The sequence below is a fragment of the Myxocyprinus asiaticus genome, chromosome 15 (assembly GCF_019703515.2).
Source record: "Myxocyprinus asiaticus isolate MX2 ecotype Aquarium Trade chromosome 15, UBuf_Myxa_2, whole genome shotgun sequence".
Classification (NCBI taxonomy): domain Eukaryota; kingdom Metazoa; phylum Chordata; class Actinopteri; order Cypriniformes; family Catostomidae; genus Myxocyprinus; species Myxocyprinus asiaticus.
Window position 1 is genome coordinate 34615864 of NC_059358.1, and position 27110 is coordinate 34642973.

At 40.1% G+C, this 27110-nt stretch overlaps 1 protein-coding gene across 3 annotated transcripts; it reads left to right on the forward strand.

The window, feature by feature from the left end:
- The first annotated feature begins 10029 nt into the window (after positions 1-10029).
- On the forward strand, positions 10030-26664 carry LOC127453379 (CCR4-NOT transcription complex subunit 10). 3 transcript variants are annotated; one of them, XM_051719707.1, is made up of 19 exons: positions 10030-10206; positions 10672-10766; positions 10870-11031; positions 11447-11627; positions 11748-11887; positions 12334-12420; positions 12705-12788; positions 13657-13774; positions 14777-14926; positions 15557-15762; positions 16897-17018; positions 17482-17661; positions 18042-18122; positions 21376-21489; positions 22346-22476; positions 22565-22600; positions 23038-23165; positions 23292-23367; positions 25490-26664. In XM_051719707.1, exons 1-19 carry the CDS (start codon positions 10188-10190, stop codon positions 25654-25656), a joined length of 2277 nt encoding a protein of 758 aa, XP_051575667.1. In that variant the 5' UTR covers positions 10030-10187; the 3' UTR covers positions 25657-26664. The 3 variants fall into 3 exon arrangements, with proteins under 3 accessions (XP_051575667.1, XP_051575668.1, XP_051575669.1); XM_051719708.1 differs by having other exon boundaries at positions 11447-11597; positions 11745-11887; XM_051719709.1 differs by having other exon boundaries at positions 11447-11597.
- Positions 26665-27110: the final 446 nt, after the last annotated feature.

Consider the following 27110-nt stretch of genomic DNA (forward strand, 5'->3'; position numbering starts at 1 on the left):
TTATATTCTAGCCGAACCTAGTTAAAGGGCCACTTCATACACTGTGTAGCTAACATGAAGTGATTTTTTATTTGCTCAAAACATTTTATGATTAAAAAATAAAAAATAAATCAGCTCTGAAAACATTGAAAAATATCCCATTCCAAGGTGGTAAATGACCCTGAATATCAATTCCAGGGAGCAAATATTGCCTCTTTGAGGGATGGTTCACCCAAAAATGAAAATTCTCTCATCATTTACTCACCCTCATGCCATCCTAGATGTGACGAAGATTTTTAGAAGAATATTTCAGCTCTGTAGGTCCTTAAAAAGCAAGTGAATGGTGACCAGAACTTTGTAGCAACAAAAATCACATAAAGGAAACATAAAAGTAATCCATATGACTCCAGTGGTTAAATCCATATCTTCAGAAGGGATATAATAGGCAGGGTTGGGAGGGTTACTTTTGAAATGTATTCCACTACAGATTACAGAATACATGCAGTAAAATGTAATTTGTAACGTATTCCATTAGATTACTCAAGGTCAGTAATGTATTCTAAATACTTTGGATTACTTCTTCAGCACTGGTAGATTTTTTCACTTGTTTTGACTATAAAAACTCTGCCAGTGCAGTATGACAAAATACACATGTTAAAAATACATTCTCTGAAAAACCTAAATATCTTATACAGTGTTGTTTGTAAAACAAGAAATCAAAAATTAAATTGATCTTGTTTTAAGGATTTTTAGTTCCCCTTCTGTCACTCACTTGACGTTGTGTCAATGTAGTGACACTAGGGGTTGCTCTTGAGAGCCCCAATCACCTCAGATCTTTGAGAAAAGGCCAATGAGAATTGGCGAGTGGAATTTGCATGCCACTCCCCTGGACATACGGGTATAAAAGGGAGCTGGAATGCAGGATTCATTCCAATTTTTCTTTGGAGCCAAGTGGTTGTACAATCAGCGAGCTGAATACTACTGCTGTTCCATTCACCTCTTAAGAAGCGTATGTTGGATATACGGCGCATTTCCAGCGGCTTTCTCTCCTTCTGCACGACGAGTGCAGATTTCGCCCCTGGGCGCTTCAACAGCGCTAAAAGAGTGTATATTCCTGCTAAAGAGTATATTTTCTCTATTAGAGTACGCACATTGACGTTGAACATCTTTTTAAACACGCATTTTTTTAAAGATGCCTTTCCATCTTTGTGTGATTCCTGGATATGGTCATTATCTCTCCGCCTCCGATGGCCACGGGTGCTGCCTCATGTGTCCGGGCAGCGATCACACTGAGGCAGCGTTTGTGGATGGTTCATGTTCTCATTGCGAGGATATGACCATGGCAACGTTGCAGTCGCAGCTTTCCTTCTTCAGAGGGAAAGGCACTCTAGCCGCCCCCCACGCTCTGCCTTCTACCCATGGGTGTGAGGCCGGCCCGGCTGGTGCTGGAGGCGATTTAGGGAGTTCAATGGGCATGGTCTCGCCAGGTAATTACTCGCAGAACTCCCGTTCCCCAGCACGCTCGTTTGCTCCCATCCGGTTCCGAAATGAGACCAGTCCGCCTCATGGCCGGCTTGACGTCTCTTTCAGGGCCCGCGAGCAGGATGAGTCTTTGATTGCTGCATCGGAGAGCGCACTGGTGATGTCGGATGCCAAGGACTCGACTGGGCTGCCACCTTCGGGTCTGCCTGCCCAGTCTGAGGCTGACGCAGAGCTGACCACCATGCTTGCCCGGGCCGCCGTGAGTATCGGGTTGGATTGGAACCCTCCAGCCTCCCCTGAGCACTCACGGCTTGATGATTGGTTCTTGGTTCGGGGCGCCGCTCACGGCCACGCCCCGCCCAGGTTCCTTTCTTCCCGGAGGCACCTTTCGCTGCCCAAAACAGACTTCCGGGTTCATCCACTCTCACTACCCTCGACGGCGGGGTGGTCCACGGGTACACGGAGGTCCATCAGGTGGATCAGGCGGTTGCGATGCACGTGTGCCCGCAAAACGCCGCCACCTGGTGGGATCGTCCTGCGCTCCCCTCCAGAGCCTGTAGGACTACTTTGTCTCTGGTGGCCCAAGCCTACAGTGCCGCTGGACAGGCCGCCTCCGCCCTGCATGCCATGGCCCTCCTGCAGGTACACCAGGTCAAGGCACTAAAAGAACTGCATGTGGGTAGTCCTGATCCCGATGTGCTGCAGGAGCTGTGTTCAGCGACCGACCTCGCCCTCCGGGCGACGAAGGTCATGGCGCAAGCACTCGGGCAGGCGATGTCCACCTTGGTGGTCCAGGAGCGCCACCTGTGGCTGAATCTGGTCGAGATGAGGGACGCAGACAAAGCACGCTTTCTCAACACGCCCCTCTCCCAGATTGGACTTTTTGGTGACACCGCTGAGGACTTCGCTCAGCAGTTCTTGGCAGTGAAGAAGCAGATGGAGGCCATCCAGCACATCTGGTCCCGCACCCTGTCTGCTCGCCGAGGGTGTCCCCCTGCGGTGGCAAAAGCCCAAGCGGCTCCGCCTCAGCCCGAGCCTAGCTCTCGGCCCCAGCGTAGATCCCCCGCACGAAGCTGACGCCCCCCCGTCTCTCGGGCTGGCACGAGGATCCAGAAGGCTCCTAAGCGCCCCTGAAACGGATGACCCAGGGAGCGAGATGTCTGCTATGGAGCTGATATCCAGACCACTCCATCCCCCGCTGGAGGGCCAGGAGGTAAATCCTTTGTTTCCTTTTCTTTTTTGTTTGCCACACCCTGAACGGGCTGCAGTACCCAAATTGTCAACAAAAAAAGAGTGGTTTCCTCACTCCTTGGGTCACATAATCGGTGTTCACGGCCACCGTTGTCACGGCCGCTAGACACCGAGCATTCGCAGCCAGGGCCCCACGAACGCGGCCCCCCCGCCTTCACGCGCCTGGCCGTGCCACACCTACGGCCAGCCGGTTGTGATGAGTCTCGAGGAGTCGATCCGGCAAAGCACAGGTAGACCTGTTCGCTTCCCGGGAATCCTCCCACTGCCCGCTCTGGTATTCCCTGACAGAAGCCCTCCTTGGGACAGATGTGCAGGCACACAGCTGGCCCCGGGGGCTGCGCAAATACGCATTCCCCCCAGTGAGCCTTCTTGCACAAACCCTGTGCAAGGTCAGGGAGGACAAGGAACAAGTCACCCTTGTGGCCCCATACTGGCCCACTCAGACTTGGTTCTCGGACCTCACTCTCCTCGCAACAGCACCTTCCTGGCGGATTCCCCTGAGGAAGGACCTTCTTTCTCAAGGATGGGGCACCCTCTAGCATCCATGCCCAGACCTCTGGAATCTCCATGTCTGGCCCCTGGATGGGACACAGAAGGTCTAAGCGGTCTACCACCAGCAGTTGTAGACATGATCACTCAAGTCAGAGCTCCCTCTACCAGGCAGCTTTATGCCCTAAAGTGGCGCTTATTCGCAAATTGGTGTTGTTCCCGAGCCGAAGACCCCCAGAGATGTGCAGTCGGTTCAGTGCTCTCATTTCTGCAGGTGAGGCTGGAGGTGCGGCCGTCCCCCTCCACCTTGAAGGTTTATGTAGCTGCTATAGCGGCTCACCACAACGCAGTCGACTGTAAGTCCCTTGGACAGCACGACCTGATCATCAGCTTCCTCAAAGGCATCCGGAGGCTTAATCCTCCCAGGCCCTGCCTCTTCCCCTCATAGGATCTCACCATGGTCCTCCTGGGCCTTCGGAGAGCCCCATTTGAACCACTAGAGTCAGTCGAGCTGAAAGCCCTCTCCTTAAAGACGGCTTGATTGTGCTCACCTCCATCAAGAGGGTGGGGGACCTGCAAGCGTTCTCTGTCAGCGACACTTGCCTGGAGTTCGGTCCGGCAGATTCTCACGTGATCCTGAGACCCCAACCGGGCTATGTGCCCAAGGTTCCCACGACCCCCTTCAGGGATCAGGCGGTGAACCTGCAAGCGCTGCCCCGGGAGGAGGCAGACCCAGCCCTGTCGTTGCTGTGTCCGGTGCGTGCTTTGTGCTCCTACTTGGATCGCACGCAGATGCCCCCTTGCGGGTTCGAGCACACTCTACAAGGAGTGTGGCATCCTCGTGGGCACTGGCCAATGGCACCTGTCTAGCAGACATCTGCAGAGCAGCGGGCTGGGCAACACCCAATACTTTCATGAGATTTTACAATCTCCGGGTTGAGCCGGTTTCGTCCCGTGTTCTTTCAGGTACGAACAGGTAGAAGTTCGGTAATACGGAACAGTATTCGCTTGCGTATAGCACCTTTCCCCTCCCCTGAGGCAAAAACGTATGCTTTTACCCCCAGTCGAGATCACAAAGTCGTGGACCCTGGATGTCCTTCCTCCCTAGCCCTATGGTTCGTGAACTCGGTGGAGGAGTTCGCAGCCAGCCCCACTATGCCCTGTACTGGGATAGGTGCTCCACAGGTGCTGATTACTCCGGTAACCCCTGTGATGTATATTCCGTGGTATGGTCTCCCTGTCGGCGGACCCACGTCTCCCTTGGGCAGAGCTCTCTCTGCCCCCAGTCGCTGTGTTTGCAGAGTTCCCCCCCCTTTTCGTGGTGGGACCTACCACCGCGCCTCTTCCATGTGCAGCTGCTGAGCCCATGTGTCGTATTGCCACATGTTGACCTCCCCTTTTGTGCAGGATGTGGTCTCCACAGGGTCTTTTCCCCCTGAAAGAATAGGAAAGGAAAAGAACACCTTCCCCGATGCATATGATAGTGTTAGATGGCCCCAGCTGAATCTAATACTCTGTGCAGAGAAAACATAGACAGAAAAGGCCTCGGCTGGCACGGCCTGCTCCCATGCTAGTTACATTGCTTCCCCCCCTCAGGGATGTGGGGAACTACATAACGTCTTTTGGGGCGTTGGGGAAGGTTACGTGCAGTCTGATGCACCTGCTATTACGCACGCAGCAGCTTGCTTGCACCTGCATCGGCAGTTCACGTAACACAGTTCAGCTGTTGTGGTGTTTTTTCCATAGGGACCCCTAGTGTCACCTACTGTCGTAACCTCCGTTCCCTGATGGAGGGAACGAGACATTGTGTCCCTCTTGCCACAAAGCTGTACTAGCCGCTGAAATGGCTGGGACCGTGTCTCGGATCCTCAGCACAAAACCTGAATGAATCCTGCATTCCAGCTCCCTTTTATACCCGTATGTCCGGGGGAGTGGCATGCATATTCCACTCACCAATTCTCATTGGCCTTTTCTCAAAGATCTGAGGTGATCGGGGCTCTCAAGCGCAACCCCTAGTGTCACTACATCGACACAACGTCTCGTTCCCTCCATCAGGGAACAGAGGTTACAACAGTAACCAAGACGATATTTTTACAGGAAAACAATACAAAAATGATTATCAAGAATATGATTTTTGTCCTAATATCACAGGTCTTACTAGAAAAAAAGAAATTATGATCCAAAGTGAATTTTCTTGATAAAAAATATGATTGTGCCTGGTAACGTGCATGTAAAATGGCTAGAAATAGCATTTTAGCTTAGCGTAAAGCTGACAATTTACACAAGGTTTATTTCTATTTCTTCTGCTCCAAACTTACTTCAAACTTACTTCTCTGTCTGCTCGTATGAATGTAACACATCATAAGAAAGTGTTTCACTGCTGTTCAAATGCATTTTGGATCGCATCATTTATGTATACATTTTTCCATCTGAAAGGACTAAATATTAAATGAAACAAATGACAATAAAATGCAAAGTAATCTCTTCAGTAATCAAAATACTTTTTGAATGTAACTGTATTGTATATACCAATGATTTAAAGTGTAACTGTAGTGGTATACAGTTACTTATATTTTGTATTTTAAATACGTAATCCTGTTACATGTATTTCGTTACTCCCCAACCCTGATAATAGGCGTGGGTGAGAAACAACAATATTTAAGTCTTTTTTTTTTACTCTAAATCTCCACTTTAACTTTCAAATGTAAAAGTGAAAGTGGAGATTTAGAGTTAAAAAAGGACTTAAATTGTGATCTGTTTCTCACCCACAGCTATTATATCGCTTCTGAAGATGGATTTAACCACTGGAGTCTTATGGATTACTTCTATGTTTCTTTTATGTGATTTTTGGAGCTACAAAGGTCTGGTCACCATTCACTTGCATTGTATGGAACAACAGAGCTAAAATATTCTTCTAAAAATCTTCGTTTGTGTTCTGCTGAAGAAAGAAAGTCATACACATCTGAGATGGGATGAGGGTGATTACATGATGAGAGAATTTTCATTTTTGGGTGAACTATCCCTTTAACACATACATTTTAGAGATGTGTCAGAAATTAATATTTAACAAAATGAAACATGTAATATTGAACAGACAAACAAAAAAATCTATTTGTGTTCTAAAGTTTCTATTTTCTTGAATTTACAATTGATTATTCGTTTTGCTTTTTTCATGAAAAGTGTGTGCTTGTGTAATTACAGTAAGAGTAATTTAAGTATTGACAATGAAAAGAATCAGATAATATCAGTCTATCTCTCCTGTGTTTGTGCATGTGTGTCTGAAAGAAAGAAAGAAAGAGTTCCATATACTGTAATTATGACTACAAAAATATATTGAATATGATAACTGTACATTTTTACAGCTGCTCTGTGTCCCAAAGAAACCCTTTGGAGCTCATATATGTAAACACACAACCTTCCTGTATGCAAAATCTGATAGCGTGACTACAGTTGCACAGCACCAGCTGCAGGGCAGTTACATGCTGTTTGTCTCCACACAAGCACAAATTTAATTGAACACTTTATCAAAGAGACCAGCACTCATATCCCTGCTCTCTCATGTCTTTGAATGCCCTCTGAGCCCAATAAAAGCAGCTCCTTCACTCCACAATGACTTCCGACTCCATTGCAAATAACAGTAACTCACGATAATTGTCCGGATTGCAAATTAGGAGAGGTGAAATCGCTTCTTGCTAGAACATCCATGACAAAACACAACTGAAGAAACGATCAATACAAACTTTTAAATTGCTTTCAAATGGTTATGAATGAACAATCAAACATGCATAGAAACATCTGCAATGTAAAGCAAATTTAATCTGGTATAAACAGTGGTTCAGTAGTTTTAATCCTAACAACTATCAAGGGAGCTGCCACAGGAACATATATGATATGTCCCCAGAGTTGTCCCAAGAGATGTTACCTTTTTGCCCTCTGGCAAACCTTTGACAGAGATGAATGAGTCAACTGTTCACAATCATAGAGGAATTGGATATTAAACCACCTGAGGCAGTTCTCAGGGTTACATCACGTTATTAGAGGAAATGAATAGACTTATGAAGTATCTTTGGATTGGCTGGTTAGCAGTTCAAAGTCTCTAGATTTTATCTTCCTTCGCTAAAAATGATTGAACAGTAATGAGTTCTTTTTCTGGAATGCTCCGATTTCCCCTGTGCCCTGAGAGGAGGATCAGTCATAGTTACTGGCTCTTTGAATAACCTGAAATTCACAGGCCATCAATCACGACTGTTGCTTTCCTCTCGTCACTCTTTCTTTCCCTTTCTTGTCAGTTAGAGAGGGGGTTTTAAGCTCTTTGGATCCTAGGCTCATTTAGACCAATTGAAGTCATAGTGGAAAGGCAATTCAATATCACTGTTCACTGTTCACTGCAGATGCCTGCATTTTCAGATGCAGTGAGATCGTACATTTTCTGACTGAAAGGATCTATTGAAATCCATGAGATCTGCTATGTTTTATTGTTGCAACAGCTTGTCTCACTTGGAAGGACATTGATGCTAATGTTTCTTGGACTCATATTGCTTTTAAACTTTTAATCGGATGTGCAGAATTTCCACACTAAAAGAGGACATGACATGAAATATTAAATTTGATGGTAGATGAATACATTGCTCAGTTTGACAGAATGCCATTTGTCAATAAAGGTTTCTGTTTAGTTAAACACAGAAGCTATTGTGATACAAAGGTTGTATATTGAGTTGTTGTTTACTATGACTTGAATTATGTAGATGAATTATATAGATACTGTAGATAACTCCACAATACACAATAAGGACAATACCAAGTCCCATTCAAGGCAAGTCAGTCCACTAGTTGGCCATTGTGGGAATGTAGGGTGACCATACGTCCTCTTTTTCGGACCTTAAAAAAGCGTCCGGCCGGGATATCTAAATTTGCGAAAATGTCCGGGATTCGGCTTTAGTTGCATTATGATGTGCATCTGGTCTAATACTTCATTGTGTGCACGCGCATATTTGCATTGCTTTAACCCGTCTTTGTAAGTCCCGCCTTCTCGCACACCAATTGGTCGATTATAAGAGGCTTGCAGCAACTATTGGCCAAATTCCTGCCTGTCAATCTCTCTGTGAACGCGCGAAGCGCTGTTGTGTTCGGCATCAAACAGTTGCTTGACAGTAGCAGCAAATGACAGCTGAGTGGAAACAATGCCCAAACGAAAGTGCAAATTTACAGAAGATTTGCACAAAAATTCCCATGCTTTCATCCAGGTTACATGGGAAGCAGAATGTATGACATGTAAAGCTGGCACTTATGTGACAGTTGCTAATAAAGGTGCAAGTGATTTAGAAGCACACATTAGCTCTGCGAAGCATAAAGGGTCAGCAAAAGGTGAAAGTTCATCAGGTAAATTAATGGACTACTTGTGACCAGGTAAAATTATCACATTGCTTCATTTTCCATGGCCATTCAAAATAATAGTAATAGTTAATGAAGGTACACTCATGGCATCAAATATTTTATTTTAGTACATGGACATTCAAAAGAAGGTTGGACATTTTTATTTATTTTTATATATATTTGCGTTATGCTAATAGAGTGTCTTTTTCACTGTATTAAAATGTGCATTCATAGTAACACTGTTTTGAACCCTATTATAAAAAATAAAAAAAAAAGGTGTCCTCTTTTTGGAAAACCAGAATATGGTCACCCATGGGGAAGCTATTTTCTATGGATACAAGTGGCATGAAAGTGCAGCTTCTATCTGCTTGTAAAGAATAAAATCTCTAAAACGGTTGGTCAAGGTTACAATCAAAGAACATACTGAAAATCAACAATAAAGTCTGACAACAATTGTTTCATAAATTTGTCTTCTTTAGCGCAGAAAAAAAAAAAAAAAAAAAAAAACCAGGCTGGTCTAGCTAATGTGCATTCTCAAGTTGAATTACAGGCAATTTCTGTATCTGAAAAGTAATGGGCTCTTTTACCTGTAGGGCAGGACTTACTTTTCTCCCTCTGTTGGCCGTTCCAATTTCTCCCATTCATTTTAGTACAAGTGCTCTGTCTCGAGCTAAACAATATTTGTCAATACATGATATCTGACAACTGTGCCTAAGAACACCTCTTAAAGGGATATTTACTGTCTTTACTATGAAAAAAGTGTGTGTGTGTGTGTGTGTGTGTGAGAACAATCTACGTGGTAAAATCCCTATAACTCACAGCCTATTGCTGTAACAAACTTCAGAACATTGGACACAAATGGAGCGGGAAACTCAGTTTGATTTTTGTTTGAGGCTGTCGACATCTAATGGTTGCTGGATGAATGTCATCACCGATCCGCTGCAGTTCACCCGCCAAACCGAAAGGTAGCAATCACGTGCACAAAGGCCCGTTTAAAAGCATCACTCGCAGTCGCGCGGTGGTTGTGGGTAAAATCAAAGTGTATCTAGTAAGTCAGTCCACTCGCGACCATCTTTGGAACGCTCTCGGGAGGCTATTTCCAGTCACGCCAGTGCAGCTCCTATCTACTTGAATGTAGAAAGACGAAAATATCAAAAACGGTTTGTCAAGATTACGATCAAAGGACATATTTCAAATAATCAGTCAAATATGATAATATTGGAATCAAATTTTTTGCTTATTTACTTAATATTACGATAAAACACGCAATTTTCCGGGCTTGTATAGCTAATGCGCATGCGCATTAGCAAGTGGATTGACAGGCGACGTCTGTATCTAAAAGGTGATTGGCTCTTTTGCCTGTAAGGCGGGACTTGCTTTCTACGTCCCTTGGGCGCTCAGAGCTTCTTGGTTGGCCGTTCCAATTTCTCCATTCATTTAAATAGAAGTGGCCCGTCTCTGCTAAATAATCTCTGATCAAATTGATGGCGGAATTCTGAATCTTGTCCGGGGAAACGCGTCTTCTGCTATATCTCTCTATAAATTCAAAAAGTGTGAATAATTTCCACTTTTACTTGTTGGGAAAGTGAATAATCAGCCGTACATTTAAAGGAATGGCTGAAACTGGCTCAGGTGAGCGGCGTTTACAGTATTCACCCAGTCTGATAAACACTGCAGATGTTATGTGGCCCAGCTGAGGATGTAAACATATGTGTGTTTACAACCGAACATATCTTTTATGTTTAATTCACATTTATATAACTACACTACCATGTTATTAGATTAACAGTGTATGTTTTGTATGATATCGAGCTGTAGCAGCAAAGCAGGTGTGTCATTGAACTGGCCTGATAATGTTTATATACTTGCAGAGAATGTCAATTATGTGTTTTATATTAAGTATATGTTCTTCTTTTTAGCTTTTATTCTGTTTTGTAATTAGGACTTTTAATTGTCTTGCTTTTGGTAGCTTGCATTAAAAAAGGTCAAGTTATTTGATTTTAAAGCTATTCAATTTGTAGTTTGCAGTCTTACAATGGTGGAGAAAACGAGTTAAGTAAAATATTTGTTGCTTAAGTCAATCTGTTTACTCTTAAGATCAAGCAGATGACATGAAGCATGACAGCACTTCATACCCTGGGATCTCAGATCAAGAGAAAGAGATGGCAGCCAATGCTTTTGAGGCCTTTAAGGTAAACAACTGTAATGTAGTTTTCTGAACAGGTGATTTGTACAAACTCTTGTTTTCCGTTGTCACTGATGACATATGAATGTTATACTGTGATATCTCTTTAGACTGGAAGCTATGATGTGTCCCTGAAACACCTAGACTGCCTTCAGGAGTTGAACAAGGAGGACTACAAGATTTCGATGAATAAAGCTGTCGCCGAATTCTTTAAAACTGGACAGACAACAACCGGCACCCTGAAGCAGACGTTGATGATCTTGAAGAATCAGGTCAGATATCTCTCATTAGTGTCTTCAGTTTGTGATTTGTTTTTATTTAAAGGAACAGTTCACTTGAAATAATAATATGATCATTATTTACTCTCCTGTTGTACGAAACCTGTATGTCACTGCTTTTTTGACACTAGCAGTCTAGCGCCATTGAAAAAATCTTTCAGACAGCATGATCACTGGCTAGTAACCACAAATGGATGCTCTTAGCTCATCAGATCTTGCTCTAAAAAATAAGGAAAGGGTCTAAACAGGTACATATTTAAGATGTTTAAATTGCTTTAAATTTTGTACTTTTTGTATAAATTGTGTATCTCTGTAGTTTGACATGGGATGATGTTGTACAACAAATGCCAAGGACTGTCTAATTCTATTGATTTTTGATGCTATAATGAATGCTAATCATTGTTTGCAGATGCACACATCTGTGGATGATATTGATGGTTTGGATGATGTTGAAAACAGTATCCTTTACTACAATCAAGCGGTGATTCATTACCACATGCGACAATATTCAGAAGCTATATCCATCGGGGAGAAGCTCTACCAGTTTCTTGAACCTTTTGGTACGTTTTCGTACTCCACAGGTTTGAACCGTGAGTTCTTTAGTGCACTTACAGTTTTACACTAGAGTCAATAGCACAGTTTTAGGTCTGCTTGTAGCTGGTCTAGTGCAGTAGTATGGCATGGCTTGATGGTATTCTCTGTCCTAGAAGAGAGGTTTGCTCAGGCCATTTGTTTCCTGTTGGTGGATCTTTACCTGCTCACCTTCCAGCCAGAGAAGGCCCTGCATCTGCTGGCTGTGCTGGAGAAACTGACCATGAAGGAAGGAACCAACAAGAATGGCAAAGGAGAGGTGAGAGACGTGCGCTGGTCTTCCTAGGATTATTTTCTATTATGTGTCACCCCTTTTTCTTTATTTTCTTTTTCTGTCTCACTAGTGCTCATTGTGTTTAAATGTGTATTTATTAGTGGTAGTAATACTAAAGAGAAATATACTACCACAGACAGCACGTTTCAAATGGCTTGAGCACTTGATAATGTCCATTATAGGATGCTGTAGCTTACCAGATTCCATATCTCATTAATTGTAGCTTATCAAATGAGAATTAAGACATTCAGAATTGAGAGACACTTATGTTTTTTTATGTTTCTATTCCCTCAACTGAAAAACTTAAACCCTTATAAACAACACAGTTCCTGCCATGAGAATAGCCTTAGTTGCTGACATGGCATTAAACTTTTAATTACCCACCTACCTATTCCTTTAACTCTAACTTTGATTATGTGTCATCCTAACAGAGCACCAGCAGCACAAATAAAGAGTCTGCTGCTCAAAAGGCAGATTTCACAGCTATGATCGAGGCAGCTAAATCAAAGATGCACCAGGTAAGAGAAGTGTGTGTGTGATGGATGTTAGACTTGTTTAGGGCCTGGTGCCAATTTACTGTGTTGAGATGCATAACCTGCAAAGAAGAGGTTTGGAAATTGTGCTGTAAACTTAGTTTACTCGGTTCAAAAGGCTAACTCTGAAACTAAAATACATAATAATTAAGAAAGTATGTTTTTATTTTATGCTGATCAGCAAACAACCACTAAATATGTTACTACAACCAACAAGTTCAGTCTAAAACTCAAGCTGTTTTGGGATGTGTGTGTGTGTGTGTGTGCAGTATAAAGTACAAGCCTATATACAGATGAAGTCACTGAAGGCCTGCAAACGAGAAATCAAATCTGTGATGAACACAACTGGTAATGTGAGTACATTCACAGTCTTATGAAATTTATGAAATTCATGAATACATGCAGTATATTACTGGCAGCATTAAAGGAATATTTCACCCATTAAGACCCTCATGCCATCTCAGATGTGTCTGACTCTTTCTTCTGCAGAACACAAATGAAGATTTTTAGAAGAATATCTCAGTTCTGTTGGTCCATATAATGCAATTGAATGGTGATCAGAACACAAAAAAGCACACAAAGGTAGCATACAATTAATCCATACGACTCCAGTAGTAAAATCCATATCTTCAGAAGCGAAATGATAGGTGTGGGTGAGAAACAGATCAATATATAAGTCCTGTTGTACTATAAATGTGCTTTAAAACAACCCTATGCACATTCACGGGAGTTCTTCTGTTTTTTGCCATTTCTCATTCTTTGTGCATAGGAGGGCTGTTTAAAAGTACATTTATATTAAAAAAGGACTTAAATATTGATCTGTTTCTCACCCACTTCTATCATATCGCCTCTGAAGACATTAATTTAATCCACTGGATTAAATCAATGGTAATCATATGGATTACTTTTATGCTGCCTTTATGGGCTTTTTGGAGCATCAACGTTTTGGTGACCATTCACTTGCATTGTATGGACCTACAGAGCTGAGATATTCTTCTAAAAATCTTCTTTTGTGTACTGCAGAAGAAAGAAAGTCATACAAATCTGTGATGGCATGAGGCTGCATAAATAATGAGAGAATTTTCATTTTTGGGTGAACTATCCCTTGAAACACTCCTTATACATGTCTATTCTAATACATGTCTATTCTAATAAATGTTGATCAAGTTTGTCTGTAGCAGTAATTTACACTGACAGCATTTGTGTATGTTCCTCTCTCAGTCTGCTTCCTCACTCTTCTTGAAGAGTAATTTTGAGTACTTGAGGGGAAATTACCGTAAAGCTGTAAAACTCCTCAACAGTTCAAACATCGCAGAACATCCAGGACCCTTGAAAACAGGTACGCTTTATAATAGACACTACATTATTTAACTACTTATACATCACATTTTGCTTTAGTAAAGTAATTATATATATATATATATACACACACACACACACACACACACACACACACACACACAGTTGTGCTCACAAGTTTGCATAACCTGGCAGAAATTGTGGAATTTTGGCATTGATTTTGAAAATATGACTGATCATGCAAAAAAACTTGTGCTCCTTGAAACAACCACACCATCTTTTTCCAGAACAGCTTGTGTTTCTCCTGAGGTTACCTGTGGGTTTTTCTTTGTATCCCGAACAATTCTTCTGGCAGTTGTGGCTGAAATCTTTCTTGGTCTACCTGACCTTGGCTTGGTATCAAGAGATCCCTGAATTTTCCACTTCTTAATAAGTGATTGAACAGTACTGACTGGCATTTTCAAGGCTTTGGATATCTTTTTATATCCTTTTCCATCTTTATAAAGTTCCATTATCTTACGCAGGTCTTTTGAAAGTTCTTTTCTGCTCCCCATGGCTCAGTATCTAGCCTGCTCAGTGCATCCACGTGAGAGCTAACAAACTCATTGACTATTTATACACAGACACTAATTACAATTTAAAAAGCCACAGGTGTGGGAAATTAACCTTTAATTGCCATTTAAACCTGTGTGTGTCACCTTGTGTGTCTGTAAGAAGACCAAACATTCAAGGGTATGTAAACTTTTGATCAGGGCCATTTGGGTGATTTCTGTTATCATTATGATTTAAAAAGGAGCCAAACAACTATGTGATAATAAATGGCTTCATATGATCACTATCCTTAAATAAAAGACAGTTTTTGTTTTTTTTGCATGATCAGTCATATTTTCAAAATCAATGCCAAAATTTCACAATTTCTGCCAGGGTATGCAAACTTTTGAGCGCAAAATACATTATTATGGAGGGAAGTGGAAGGCTCTTATGGCATGCATCAGTGGCCACTATATAGCGTCGATCTTAATGTCTTTTATTTCCTTCAAAGGTGAATGTGTGAGGTGTATGTTCTGGAATAATCTAGGCTGTATCCATTTTGCCATGGGGAAACACAACCTTGGTCTGTTTTACTTCAAAAAAGCACTTCAGGAAAATGACCACACATGCGCTCAGCTTGGGGACAGCAGTAATGGACCAGGTGAGAGAATGGAGCACAACATCAGAACCTACACTGCATGCCAGATCATACTTCAGATCTCATACAACATACTTAAGAGGCATTCATACTAGATATTTAGCATGCAAAATTATAAAGGAATATTGCAGAATATGGGCAACTGGATATGATGTCATGCTGCAAGGCAGCTGTTTTAAATAAGAAACAAAATATAGGTTTTCTTTTTTTAAATGGTAAAATGCATGATCTATTTCAGGTTCTCTTCAAGTTTGATGTCTTTTAAACTCATATTAATGTAAATCTGCTAAAAGGAGAGTTTCATCCATTATTGATTTGTAACCAAGAGGGAAAATTTGTGACATTTGGATTCACTATTAGTCCAATGTCATTTCATTATACGAATTCGCAGATCAGAGTTTACCGAACTTTAACTTTAGCACAAAGTGAAAGTCAAAATTGATATGCTTGCATACCCCACTTTCCTGTGTTTGTATGTGTGTAAATAGAAGTGAAGGGAACACAAAGTCAAGTGTGACTTCCCCTTTATACAATGATAGACTTTTAGCTGTCTTTGTGATAATATATTTAACACAAATTTTTTTAAACTGGATTTTATAGTTTTGTATTGATTTTTCATTTTTCCTTCCACAGCAGCTAAGAAGTTCACAGGCATCCCCATGTGCGCTTTGTTAGCTAATAAGCGCTATGAGCTTCTGTATAACTGTGGGATTCAGTTGCTTCATCTCGGCCGGCCGCTGGCAGCTTTTGAGTGTCTGATGGAGGCGGTGCAGGTGTATCACTCTAACCCTCGACTCTGGCTCAGACTTGCAGAGTGCTGCATCACAGCTAATAAAGGGGTACAGACATTAACCCACATGTGTTTTTAAAGGGATAGTTCACCCAAAAAAGAATCATTCTCTCATTTACTCACCCTCATGCCATTCCAGATGTGTATGACTTTCTTTCTTCTGCAGAACTCAAATGAAGATTTTTAGAATAATTTCTCAGCTCTTTTGGTCCATACAATTGAATGAGTGACAACATTTTGACTCTCCAAAAGTCACATAAGTCAGCATAAAAGTAATCCATAAGACTCCAGTGGTTAAGTCAGTGTCTTCTGAAGCTAAATGATAGGTGAGGGTGAGAAACAGATCAATATTTAAGTCCTTTTTTACTATAAATTCTCCTCGCTGCTCAGTCAGTCTCCACTTTCACATTCTTCTTCTTGTGTTTTTGGTGATTCACATTCGTTATGCATATCGCCCCCTACTGGGCAAGAAGAATAATTTCTTTCAAAAAAAATACTTAAATATTTATCTGTTTCTCGCTCACACCTGTCCTGTCACTTCTGAAGACATTGATTTAACCACTGGAGTCGTATGGATTACTTTTATGATGCCTTTATGTGCTTTTTGGAGCGTCAGGATTTTGGCTCCCATTCACTTGCATTGAATGTTTGTACAGAGCTGAAATATTCTTCTAAAAATCTTAATGAATAATAAATTTGTGTTCTGCAGATGAGAGAAAGTCATACACATCTGAGATGGAATGAGGGTGAGTAAATGATGAAATAAATTTTCATTTTTGGGTAAACTATCCCTTTAATATTTAGAATGAAAGACCCCCTACATCTCAAATGTGGCAGGAAGAACTTGACCTCAAATTGGTGAAAATGTGTATTTGGTTAATCTTGCCCTATTCACACCAAGCGCTTAAATGACATCAAAATATAAAATATTTGCTAACAATTTTTCCACACCAAAATGATTTACACAGAGTGCAAAGCAGTGTTTTTGTTGTGCACTGAAAATAAAACTTTTTACCTGCAAAATCAAATTTGGTGTAGTAGAAAACACTTTCTCTTATAAGAATATTTTTTGAGAGGGCCTTGTGAATGCTTTGAGGTTATTTAATAGCACTTCACACTTTGAAGTTGTTGTTTTAGTAAATGAAAATGTCATTGTAAACAGCTCCTTTTTTGTTTTCTTCAGAGTTCAGAGCAGGAAACAAAGGGTTTGCCCTGTAAAAAGGGGATTGTACAGGCTGTTGTTGGGCTGGGCTACCATCGCAAGATTGTTCTAGCATCACAGTCCACACAAAACACCATCTACAGGTAATGCAGGTCGTTTCACAAAGCCAGATGTGAAGAGAAGTCCCTAGACTTCATGTGGCTCTACGTATTGCAATGTCACAGTTTCTCCAGAAGATGTCAGTCATCATTTTAAGCTTCTCTCTTGAAGTGACATAGGGAGATGGTTAGTTGCCACTTGCCCCATAACAGATCTAAATCATTTTCATCCAAATTATTTAAATTAAATTATTTACACATACAGTTCCTCAGCAGTGACTTCAGTAACATACTGGTGCAGAACCAAACCTGCAACCTTTCTGTTGTCATCCCAGATCTCTAAGAACCATAATAATTTACTAATTAGCCATTTAGAAGAAACTTTTATCAGATATTAATCCCATATTTTAACCACTAGGCTCCACCACCCATATGGAAGAAATAGTACTGAAATCTTTCTGACGCTCTCGACATGCTAAAATTAAATGATGAATGTGTTTGTGTGTAGTGAGGGTCAGTCAGCAGCAATCCCAGTGGCCAGTATGGAGTTTGCGGCAATCTGTCTGCGTAACGCATTGCTCCTGCTACCAGAGCACCAACAGCACGACAGCAAACCAGACAACGGCTCCAAGAGCTGCAACCAGTCAGGCAGCATGGAAAGCGGCAGCGAGACAAGCGATGCCTGCAGGTACATGAACATACACATATACAACATGTATAAAACTGATCTCTTTGTGTGCAGAACATAAATATTAATGGTTTATCCAGTGCTGCTATATCGGGCTGGTCAGGATGCTTAAACAGTGCATTGTTGATAGCCACAGTATTTACACTTTCATGGAAATCAACCTGCAAATGGCTTCCTTCTAAATTGTCTCTGCATATTAAGCTAGGAACAAAAAAAGAATTGGAACAACTTATTTTCTTCATCTTTAATTACTAGATTAAAAACAAAGTTCCAGTACTCGGTTGCAGTGGTATAGCAGTCTGTCAGACAGACAATCTATTAATATTTGAATGCTGTTGTGAGATGACCTGGTTACATTTTGGGTGTGCTTTTACTGACAGTGGGAAGAGTCAAGAGGGAAACAAGTTCATTCCTGCTGCCCCCTCATCACCTTTGAGAAAACAAGAGGTGGAGAATCTCAGGTGAGACTACAGGAGACGACCTAAAGAAAATTTGAAGGACTGTGTGTACAGATTTGATTTGGCTCAGCCCATTGGGTTGCAGATGTTGCAGGCTAATAAGTTTCCTATGAGACACAAAAGGGCCTTCCACAAGGGAGTACGAGCCACCTCAAAAAGCTACACAGTAGCCACGTTTACATGCAAGTAAATAATCCATTTAGAATCAGACCTTCATGTAAGCACAAAAATGACCGATTGAGCTGGATCGGAATGAAATTTCCATCCGATTGAAGGGAGTGGTGCAGACCTAAAATAAACCGATTAAAAGAAAAAAACTAGCCATGTAAACGTTTGAATCCGACTACTTTCTCAACCGTATTCTAAAATACCTAGCGCTCATGCGCAGAGATGTGGTGCGTAGGTATGTTTAGCCTATACATGATACTCGTTGCGGGAAACTAATTTATACAAAGCATTGACAAAACGTATTATTAAGGGTATGTGGGCTCACACTGAATATTCTGTAGGGCACATATGTTCTTTCATGACATCACATAAAGCAAAAAAGAACGTTGTGTCATTGTTAATAGGGACTTTAAGCAGCAGATGCGGTTACAGCGTTCTGCGTTCCATTGCGTGTACTCGACATCACTCACTTCCTGAAGTTGAAACCAACATTTCTAAAGCATTTCTTTGGAATCGTGATGGATTAGGAAAGTAAATGTTCGAATATGTTTTACAAGAGATTATGCAAAGTGAACACAGTAAATAGCCTAAACATCCTCCTCAAAACGTATGTTAAATTACACACGATTATAGGCTTTAAATAAAAATCCTCAAAAATATTGGTAGATTACATATAATAATATCTAGGTTTTAGACGTAGGCTATTTATATCGTACATGAGTAAAACTCTTCTTCTGACAGTTATTTAACATTGCAAGCATCCCATCGCTTGCTGTTTTAAATAGCCTAACTTTCTTTCTCTTGAATGATTAAATGCTCTGTTCCGCCATTGTTATTGCTAAGTGATTTTTGTGTAGCGTCCCGTCTGCGCAGAAGTTTGGTTCGGAATACGTGTAATGCACATGTAGATGAATATTTGTATCGGATTGCAAAGTTTAGGGGACATATAAACAGTACATTTGGAATCTGCAATCAGATTTGAATTTATTCAGATTGACGAAAATTAGTGCATGTAAACATAGCCAGTGAAGAATTAAAAAAAAAAAGATTTTATCGTTTAGATCCATCATACCTAACCGACTAAACACAACATCTAGGCAACTAAGCCCTGTCCATCCTGATTATGATTATAGACATTCTGCCCACATATCCGATTTTTGCTTTGACTCAGCCTGAATGATCTAAAAACAAACATCACATAAAAGTGATATAAAATTGCTGACTTCTGTGAATGGTGTGTCTCTAACAGTTTAGGAATAGATGCAATAAATGTGCTTATTTATTACAGAAAATATTGATATGACAGTGTACACAAGATCATGGCGAAACACATTCAGTAATACAAAGCAACAGTTAGTAGTTATACTGATAGTCACTGTTAATCCAGATAACCTTCATTAGTTGGAACCCATTGAGTCTCGGATGGACACTGCTTTGTTTCAGGTGTACCTTTTTTATGCCTTGTAATTGTGAATAACCCTGCCCCTGGCTCTTCTAGTACACACCTCTCTTATTTTATGCCTCCACCATTCACTCTCCCATTACTGTTACTGCCTCGGGAATCGATGAGAGCCTCAACCCCACCTCCATCCCTCTCTCTCCCCTCCCCCCTCATATTTGATCCAGGGTCAGAGTCTGCTCCAGTGGGCTGGTCAGACATGGCTGCTTGTGAAGGGAAGGGGTGTGGTGTGTGGATTGTGTTGACCCTGCTTTGACACCCTGATCCACTGACACTTTTTATGAGTCCAGGCTCCATTTACTCAAACAATTCTTCCTGGAATCCTGCAGGCTAATGTGTCACAGGCAGCAACTCAGAGCTTTGAGCTTTCTTCCATTTCCCCCTCTTTTCTTTTTCCGCCTCTCACTCTCCTGCCCCCTATACCAATCATGTTTCACTGAATGAAGTTTTTACCAGTGCAAGTTCATATGTACCCACATTTCTGTATATGCAGTTTTTCAGTTTCGTTTTCATTCAAACGTAAAACTTGAGGATTTTGTAGTCTTTGCATTGCACATGATTAGGGTTGGGAATGCAGAAACTGTTATTGATTCAGAACCGGTTGCATTTCTTTTTTTTTTTTTTTTTAACAGGAAAAAAAAATCCAGCTGAACTGAATGATTTAAATGATGTTTGTAACAGTTAACGGATCTTGAACGTATGCATTCTTCTTGCGACACCACATCTTATTATTGTGGTGTCCATGCTGGTTCGGTTCTTTTTAATGTAATGGTCAAGTGACTCAAATGAGTCCCAGATGAACTCATTGGTCAAAAATGGCTTACTCACTCACTGAATCAGTCGGTTACAGAAATGATGTCTGACTCGCTCACTAAACCGCAAGTCATGATTTACGGTCATATCCGAATTAAAACAGTCTAATTACTAATTGTTTATGTGTAGTCAAAGAAACACATTAGGAAGGAGCTTTTTTCTTTTTTTTAATTACTTTAAAACAATAATTTGATGCTTTAAAAGCCACTATTTTTGGTAACATTTTTGGTTTAGCTTTTTTTTTTCACCACATTGAAAATCAGGGATTGAAAATCTGAAACCTAGAAATAAACGGTTTAGGATTTGTAATATTTTAATACAAATGTTATAAAATGTAATAAAAATATTACAGATTCTGCACTATTTCTAGGTCACTAATCAAATAAGCAAATTAATGAAATTGACTACATTGTACAAAAGGACAGATTTTATGTAAAATAGAAGAATTTTCACAAGTGGACTCCACTTGAACCATTTCCATCAGAACCCCGCTGTATATAAACTACAGTAACTATAGGTAATGGTGTAATATAGTTAGGATGTATTATTTTATGCTTTCTCAAAGTCTCAAAGAATCATTGATGGAATTATTTAGGAAACACGTTAGTTAAGTGGAATTGGAATGGGAATCATGAAATTTCCTATGATTCTCATACCTACAGATGATTTTGCTGGCTAAGTTTGTTATGGCTGGCTGATTCATTTCTCAATGCCAGTGAAGAGACAATTAAACTATAAAATGTGTAATTTTGTACTCGGATTAACTAACTGTCTGCTTTTTTAATTTATTTTTTGGTCTTTTTCAATCTCTCCCAGGTGCTCAATTCTAGCATGCAGTGCATATGTGGCTCTTGCTCTTGGGGACAACTTAATGGCTCTTAACCATGCAGAAAAGCTCCTACATCAAACGAAGCTATCAGGATCTCTCAAGTGAGTCTGTCTCTTTTGTCTGTCTGATTTACATCTTTTATGAGTCCTCCACTCACACTTAGAGCATTCAGTAAATATTTGCTGATCTGGCCAATCCTGAGTGATGGGATGCTTTACAGACAAAAGTTATACTGAGTCCCTCCGAAGACTCCTTTATTAAAGTGTCACAGAATGCCTTAAGGCCCCTGCACACTTTATTATAATAATTATAAGTTAATTTTATATAGCGCCTTTCTGACAACTCAAGGTCGCGTTACACGTCAAGGAATAAACAAACAAAACAAAATACAGGTCAGAGCAGAAGAACACTTCATATGAAATCAAAGAACGAATGGGTGTGACAAAAGAAATCAAATATACTCATAAGTGCCCATTCACTCATGCCATCTGCAGCGAAAGCCATTCACACATAAGCTAAAAGTAAGATATGCCTATCATCATTCTTTTGTCTGTGTTCTACACATTAACACTCTTTTATACACCCATATTATCAGTAGTATCAGTGTCATCTTAAATTACAAAAAACAGAGTTTAACCAAAACACATTATGGCTGTGTATAGCATGTTAGTGCATTAGCGCAATGAATGCAAAAGATAAACATGACAAATTACACTTTCTAATGCATATAATTGTGTATTACTTTAAATCATCGATTAGTTAAAACAGCTTCTTTTACTGGTCTCATGTCCAACTGGACTTCATAGACAGATAAATTTGAGACTAAATGGGGAATCACCGGTCATAATATAATTCAGTCCATTTAGTTTTCATCTTTGTCTTGGGAAGTTGCTTTAAATAATGTATTCTGTTTATCTGGAATACATTTTTGATTAGTTGTTTGCTGTTTGTTTTCAGGTTCCTGGGTCACCTATATGCTGCTGAAGCCCTGATCTCTCTGGACAGAATTTCTGATGCTATTGCACATCTCAACCCAGAGAACATTACTGATGTCTCATTAGGGGTGTCACCCAGCGAACAAGACCAAGGTATGCAAATACACACATGATAAAACATACAGACATCATAGAACTTGTGGTGTATGGATACTTGACATGTTTGTGCTTTTCATGACAGGTTCTGATAAAGGAGATCTAGAGCCTGTGGAGTCCTGTAAGTGTCTTTGATATTGCAATTGGATATTTTGAAAGACAACTACATGAAAGGCATTAGCTTCCATAATGAGATGTATTTCAGAATGATGTAGAATATTCCGCTGGAAAAAATATGGGGAGGGACTTGATTATATCCATTGGGATTCGATTGGATTGTTATGTTAGGCTAGATTGTTACGCTTTGCTATATCAGTAGAGAAATACGTAATTTTAAAGGCAGTGAAAGTCACAACTTGATTTTTTTTTTTATTAAGATTATGAAAACTATTTTCAGAATAAAATGCACTGATGAATTGTGTACAGTAAGACCAGGGACATTTATTAAGAAGGTAAACAGGGTCAATTTAAGTAAGTACTATAGAAAATTTAGATCTACATTCACTTGTACACAAAAGTTGAAGTCTGTTATTATAATTTTTGGTGTGTGTGTTGCAGCAGGGAAGCAGACTCCTTTATGTTACCCCAGCTCAGTGAGCTCCGCCAGGGCCACAATGCTCTTCAACTTAGGCAGTGCGTATTGCTTGAGGAGTGAGTATGAGAAAGCCCGCAAGTGCCTTCATCAGGTAAGCAAACTTTTCATGTGCAGCACTCCAGCTTCAATTTGTTATTGAAATATATTTACTCACTCCCGTACAATCAGAACAGTCTTTAGACCATTTAACGTAACATTCTGATTACCGTCTGTGTAGGCTGCTTCAATGGTGAACACCAAGGAGATTCCTCCAGAAGCCATTTTACTGGGTGTCTACTTAGAACTCCAGAATGGTAAGTCACAGTAAGAACTAGATTTGGTGTGTTACTGTGTTCACCACTGTGCATATGAACATTATACTATAACTCTGTTCCACAACTAAGTAAGCTGCCTACATGGGCAATAGGACTGGGTATTGATGCAGAATTCTGATTCACAAGCTTTCGATTTCGATTCATATGGGTATATTTCAGTTAAAATTTCCCTTTTGCTTACATATGAAAGAAATTCTCTCCCAGATAATGCTGTCAATTATACAGGGGACCTTTTAACTAGGTACGTAACGAAAACATAAATTTTTACTAATTATATTTTTAGCTTTTCATATTTTGGTCACATTTTAGCTTTTTAAAAATGAACATCCATAAATCAATAAATGTGAAATAATATTGCATATCGTCGCTGTCCGATGGAAAACATGTCTTTCCACTTTTTGCAATTTTGACTTTTTACCATAGAAGGAATGTGCCGAATGACCTCTTCCTACTGTTTGAATTGTGCATCGAAATAACCAATGAAAAGATGTTTAATCGGGCATCTCCACTGGCCTCGAGAAGTGTCTGTCAAAACCACATATGTCCCGCCCTTATGTTTTGAAGAGCGTCAACTAATTTACCTCAGCTCTCTGGCTGAAGTGTAGTGAAGAGATTGCCTACATCATGCTGGCTCTGTGATTTCCCTGACAACCAAAGCCATTCATGCACGCACAATGTCAGGTGGCTTTAAAAAGTAGACTATAGCAGCCATTTGCTGTTGCCAGATTTCCATCTTCACAAAACTTTGACAGGCAATTTATACGTTGGATCCGGAAAATGTGTCTCGAAAGCGCTCAACAACCGGACTAGAAACCCTAGTCATAAAACTGATTTCGATCTAAAATAGTAAGTGAAAGCTCAGATTATATCCAAAAATAAATTCTCTAGCAATTGATAACCTACCAACTGCGTTCTGGGAACACGAACATTTAGACTCGAGTCTGTAACTGAACATGCGCCACTGGAACCCATGATAAGAAAACCGTGTATGTCCACGTTCGCTAACAAATATCCATGTAAGTCCAATTAAAATATCAAACAGTTCACTAACAGATGTGTAATGATAGAATTCTATTTATGGTGCTAAAGGTGACTAATTATGTTATTTTCATTAATTTTGTAAGATTGGTTATGAGAGTTTTTCCATGCTCTTGAAAAATGTATTTTTTGGAGATACGTGCTTTTCATCAGACAGCGATGATATATTTATTTTTTGTTACACGATTGTTTAATTGCATAATTTGTACTATTTACATTGATTTGCTGAACATGTGCTAAAAACCGGTACTGTCTCTTTAACAAAACCAGCATTTTTGTAAAGAGCGTCTGTAAATGAGCGCATGTTAACGAGAGCGACCGAACGGCTTTATCTCATCTGTGCTATACATGATTAAAATTAAATATTTTTTGTTGTTTTTGATCAACAACCGACTGTAAATAATAGAAAGTGTATTAAAAGAGACCGTATTCAATGACAAATGGGTTGCGTGGATCTCGTCTTTGGACAAAAAAATTAAACGAAACAACTTTTACTCTCAACATGCAGTGAAAGGATTTTGCTTCTGAAAACTCCACCACTAAACTACACAATCCCTGGTGAGTAAAATATGAACATTTACCAGCCAGTTACTGTATATAATTTTTTTTTATAGCATGACTTTTTTTTTTTTTTTTTTCTTCCCCTCATTGTAGTGGAGGGTTACGCATAGAGGAAAAGATCGATCTGGGCATTTAAGAATCAATATTGAGATGCATCAGAAAATCTACATTTTTACCCAGTCCTAATAGGCAACATGAAGTCTGTTTCAAATAGTAGGCAGCAAAATTAAGGTTAACAGAGTTTTGGTCCATGAATAGTATTTAAAGTCAGACACTTATGGGCTTCTATTTAGATTGACATGCTGCCTTGGAAGGTATCAGTCTAGGTAGATGGTTTATTAGGGTTTGTAACAGAGCCTGTTAGCCATTCTCCTATTACAGAACAACTTTTGTTTTGATAGCCTTTTCTCACCCTTTAGTTCTCTTACCTTAAAAAAATTGTCAGGCACTGTAATGTGGATTTTTTATAAATGATTCGAAACTGTCATTGTTGCTTCAACAGGAAACACACAGCTGGCCCTACAGATCATCAAACGGAATCAGCTCCTCCCCTCCGTCAAGCCCGTCTCCTCCCCTGACCTTTGCAAGAAACCTGCTCCCTTCCAGTCATCCCAGCCTGTACACCCCATACAGACACCCTCCTCCTTTACACAAGTACAGCGCAAGTGATTCCACCTGCACACAAACTCCCAAACACATGCCGAAACACATCTTTTTAAAATTATTTATGAGGCTTCAGCAACTCGGATGAATGGATGGAAATCAGTGAAGCAAGGAACTGGAGAATTGTAGACTGGTTGTCTAAGTCTATGAAATTATAAATACATTTTATTTACACTTGCTGTTAGTGTGTGACATTTATGGGTTGGTGACTAAGGCTTTGTTCACACTGCACATAAATCTGAATTTTCAAATCCGATCTTGAGAACTGACTGTCTGCACTGTCATTTTGCAAGTGCTGAAATCATCATTCATGCAATTTTTTTGAACCCGCTCATTCATGAATGAATTCAGGCACAGCTATAGACACTACTATGCATTGTGTATGACATTAGTCACATTACATCCTAAAAAAACTACTTGAAATCCAATCTTACTGTTAAGACTGAAACACTTAAAGAATTTTTTAATCGGATTTCAAACCTCATATATATGTGGTTTAGATCGGGGGTGTAGAAAAACAGATTTGAAAGTTTTTCTTTTTTTTTTTTTTTTTGCACTGTTCAGATTACAATTAAACTGATTTGAGTCAGATGCAACAAAAAATCAGATTTTTTCTGTCTAAACAAAGCCAAAGTGACCATTATCCAGATTATTTGACCGATTGTATATAGACTGGGACTTATTTAAAAACAAATAAAGGATAAAAGTTTTGAAAATCTGCATGGAGCACTTACTGTATATTCCTTAAAGAAGAGATATATCATGTGGTAGTATAAAAACAAAAAAATAATGGATCAACAGTCAACGATGGAAACCATAAAAATCATTGAGACATGTTTCAACATGAATTAAAATGTCAAAAAATGTTCTCTGACAAATTTTAAAGGCTTTTGTATAATTTTAAAGGTTTGGTAATTGTATAACTTGATTCCTCCTTTACTGCTGCATAAAGACTACAATAAATGTCAGCTTGTCTCTGGCTACTCCTGCGTGGGTGGACAGATGTCAGCTTTCTTTCATGTGTGGTCTCTCCTCTTTTGCTCTCTTTCCTGAGGGTGGCCATCACCTTTCCCATGCTGAGTTTTTCTTATGCTAAATTCCTCTGCCCCACACCCCCCCTTTTTCCACCCACAACCCTCCCCATTGTTGCACAGATTGCCCTTCTGGCGTGCTGTCATTGATCTCTTAGAGAAATAGAGCTCTTCTTTAAACCTAGATAGACCCTGAGGATTTATGTATTTTATTTTTTTGGCCAGCAGCTTGCTGTCAATGTTGAAAAGCATCATTAGATTTTTTAAAATCACATTTTACCATTTTTACTAACTGCATCGTTTTAAAATATCATGGGTTCATGTAAGCAAAAGCCAGTAAATGCAGATACATTTTTTTTTTAAAAATAAAAAGAGAACCAACCTAAAAATGAAAAATATTTCATCATTTACCCAAAGTCATGTGCGTTT

Excerpts from the sequence above, each read along its gene's own strand:
- LOC127453379 (XM_051719707.1), top strand. Across the intron at positions 23,166-23,291 it reads CCCGCAAGTGCCTTCATCAG|GCTGCTTCAATGGTGAACAC; the intron begins GTAAGCAAACTT and ends CCGTCTGTGTAG. Across the intron at positions 23,368-25,489 it reads CTACTTAGAACTCCAGAATG|GAAACACACAGCTGGCCCTA; the intron begins GTAAGTCACAGT and ends TTGCTTCAACAG.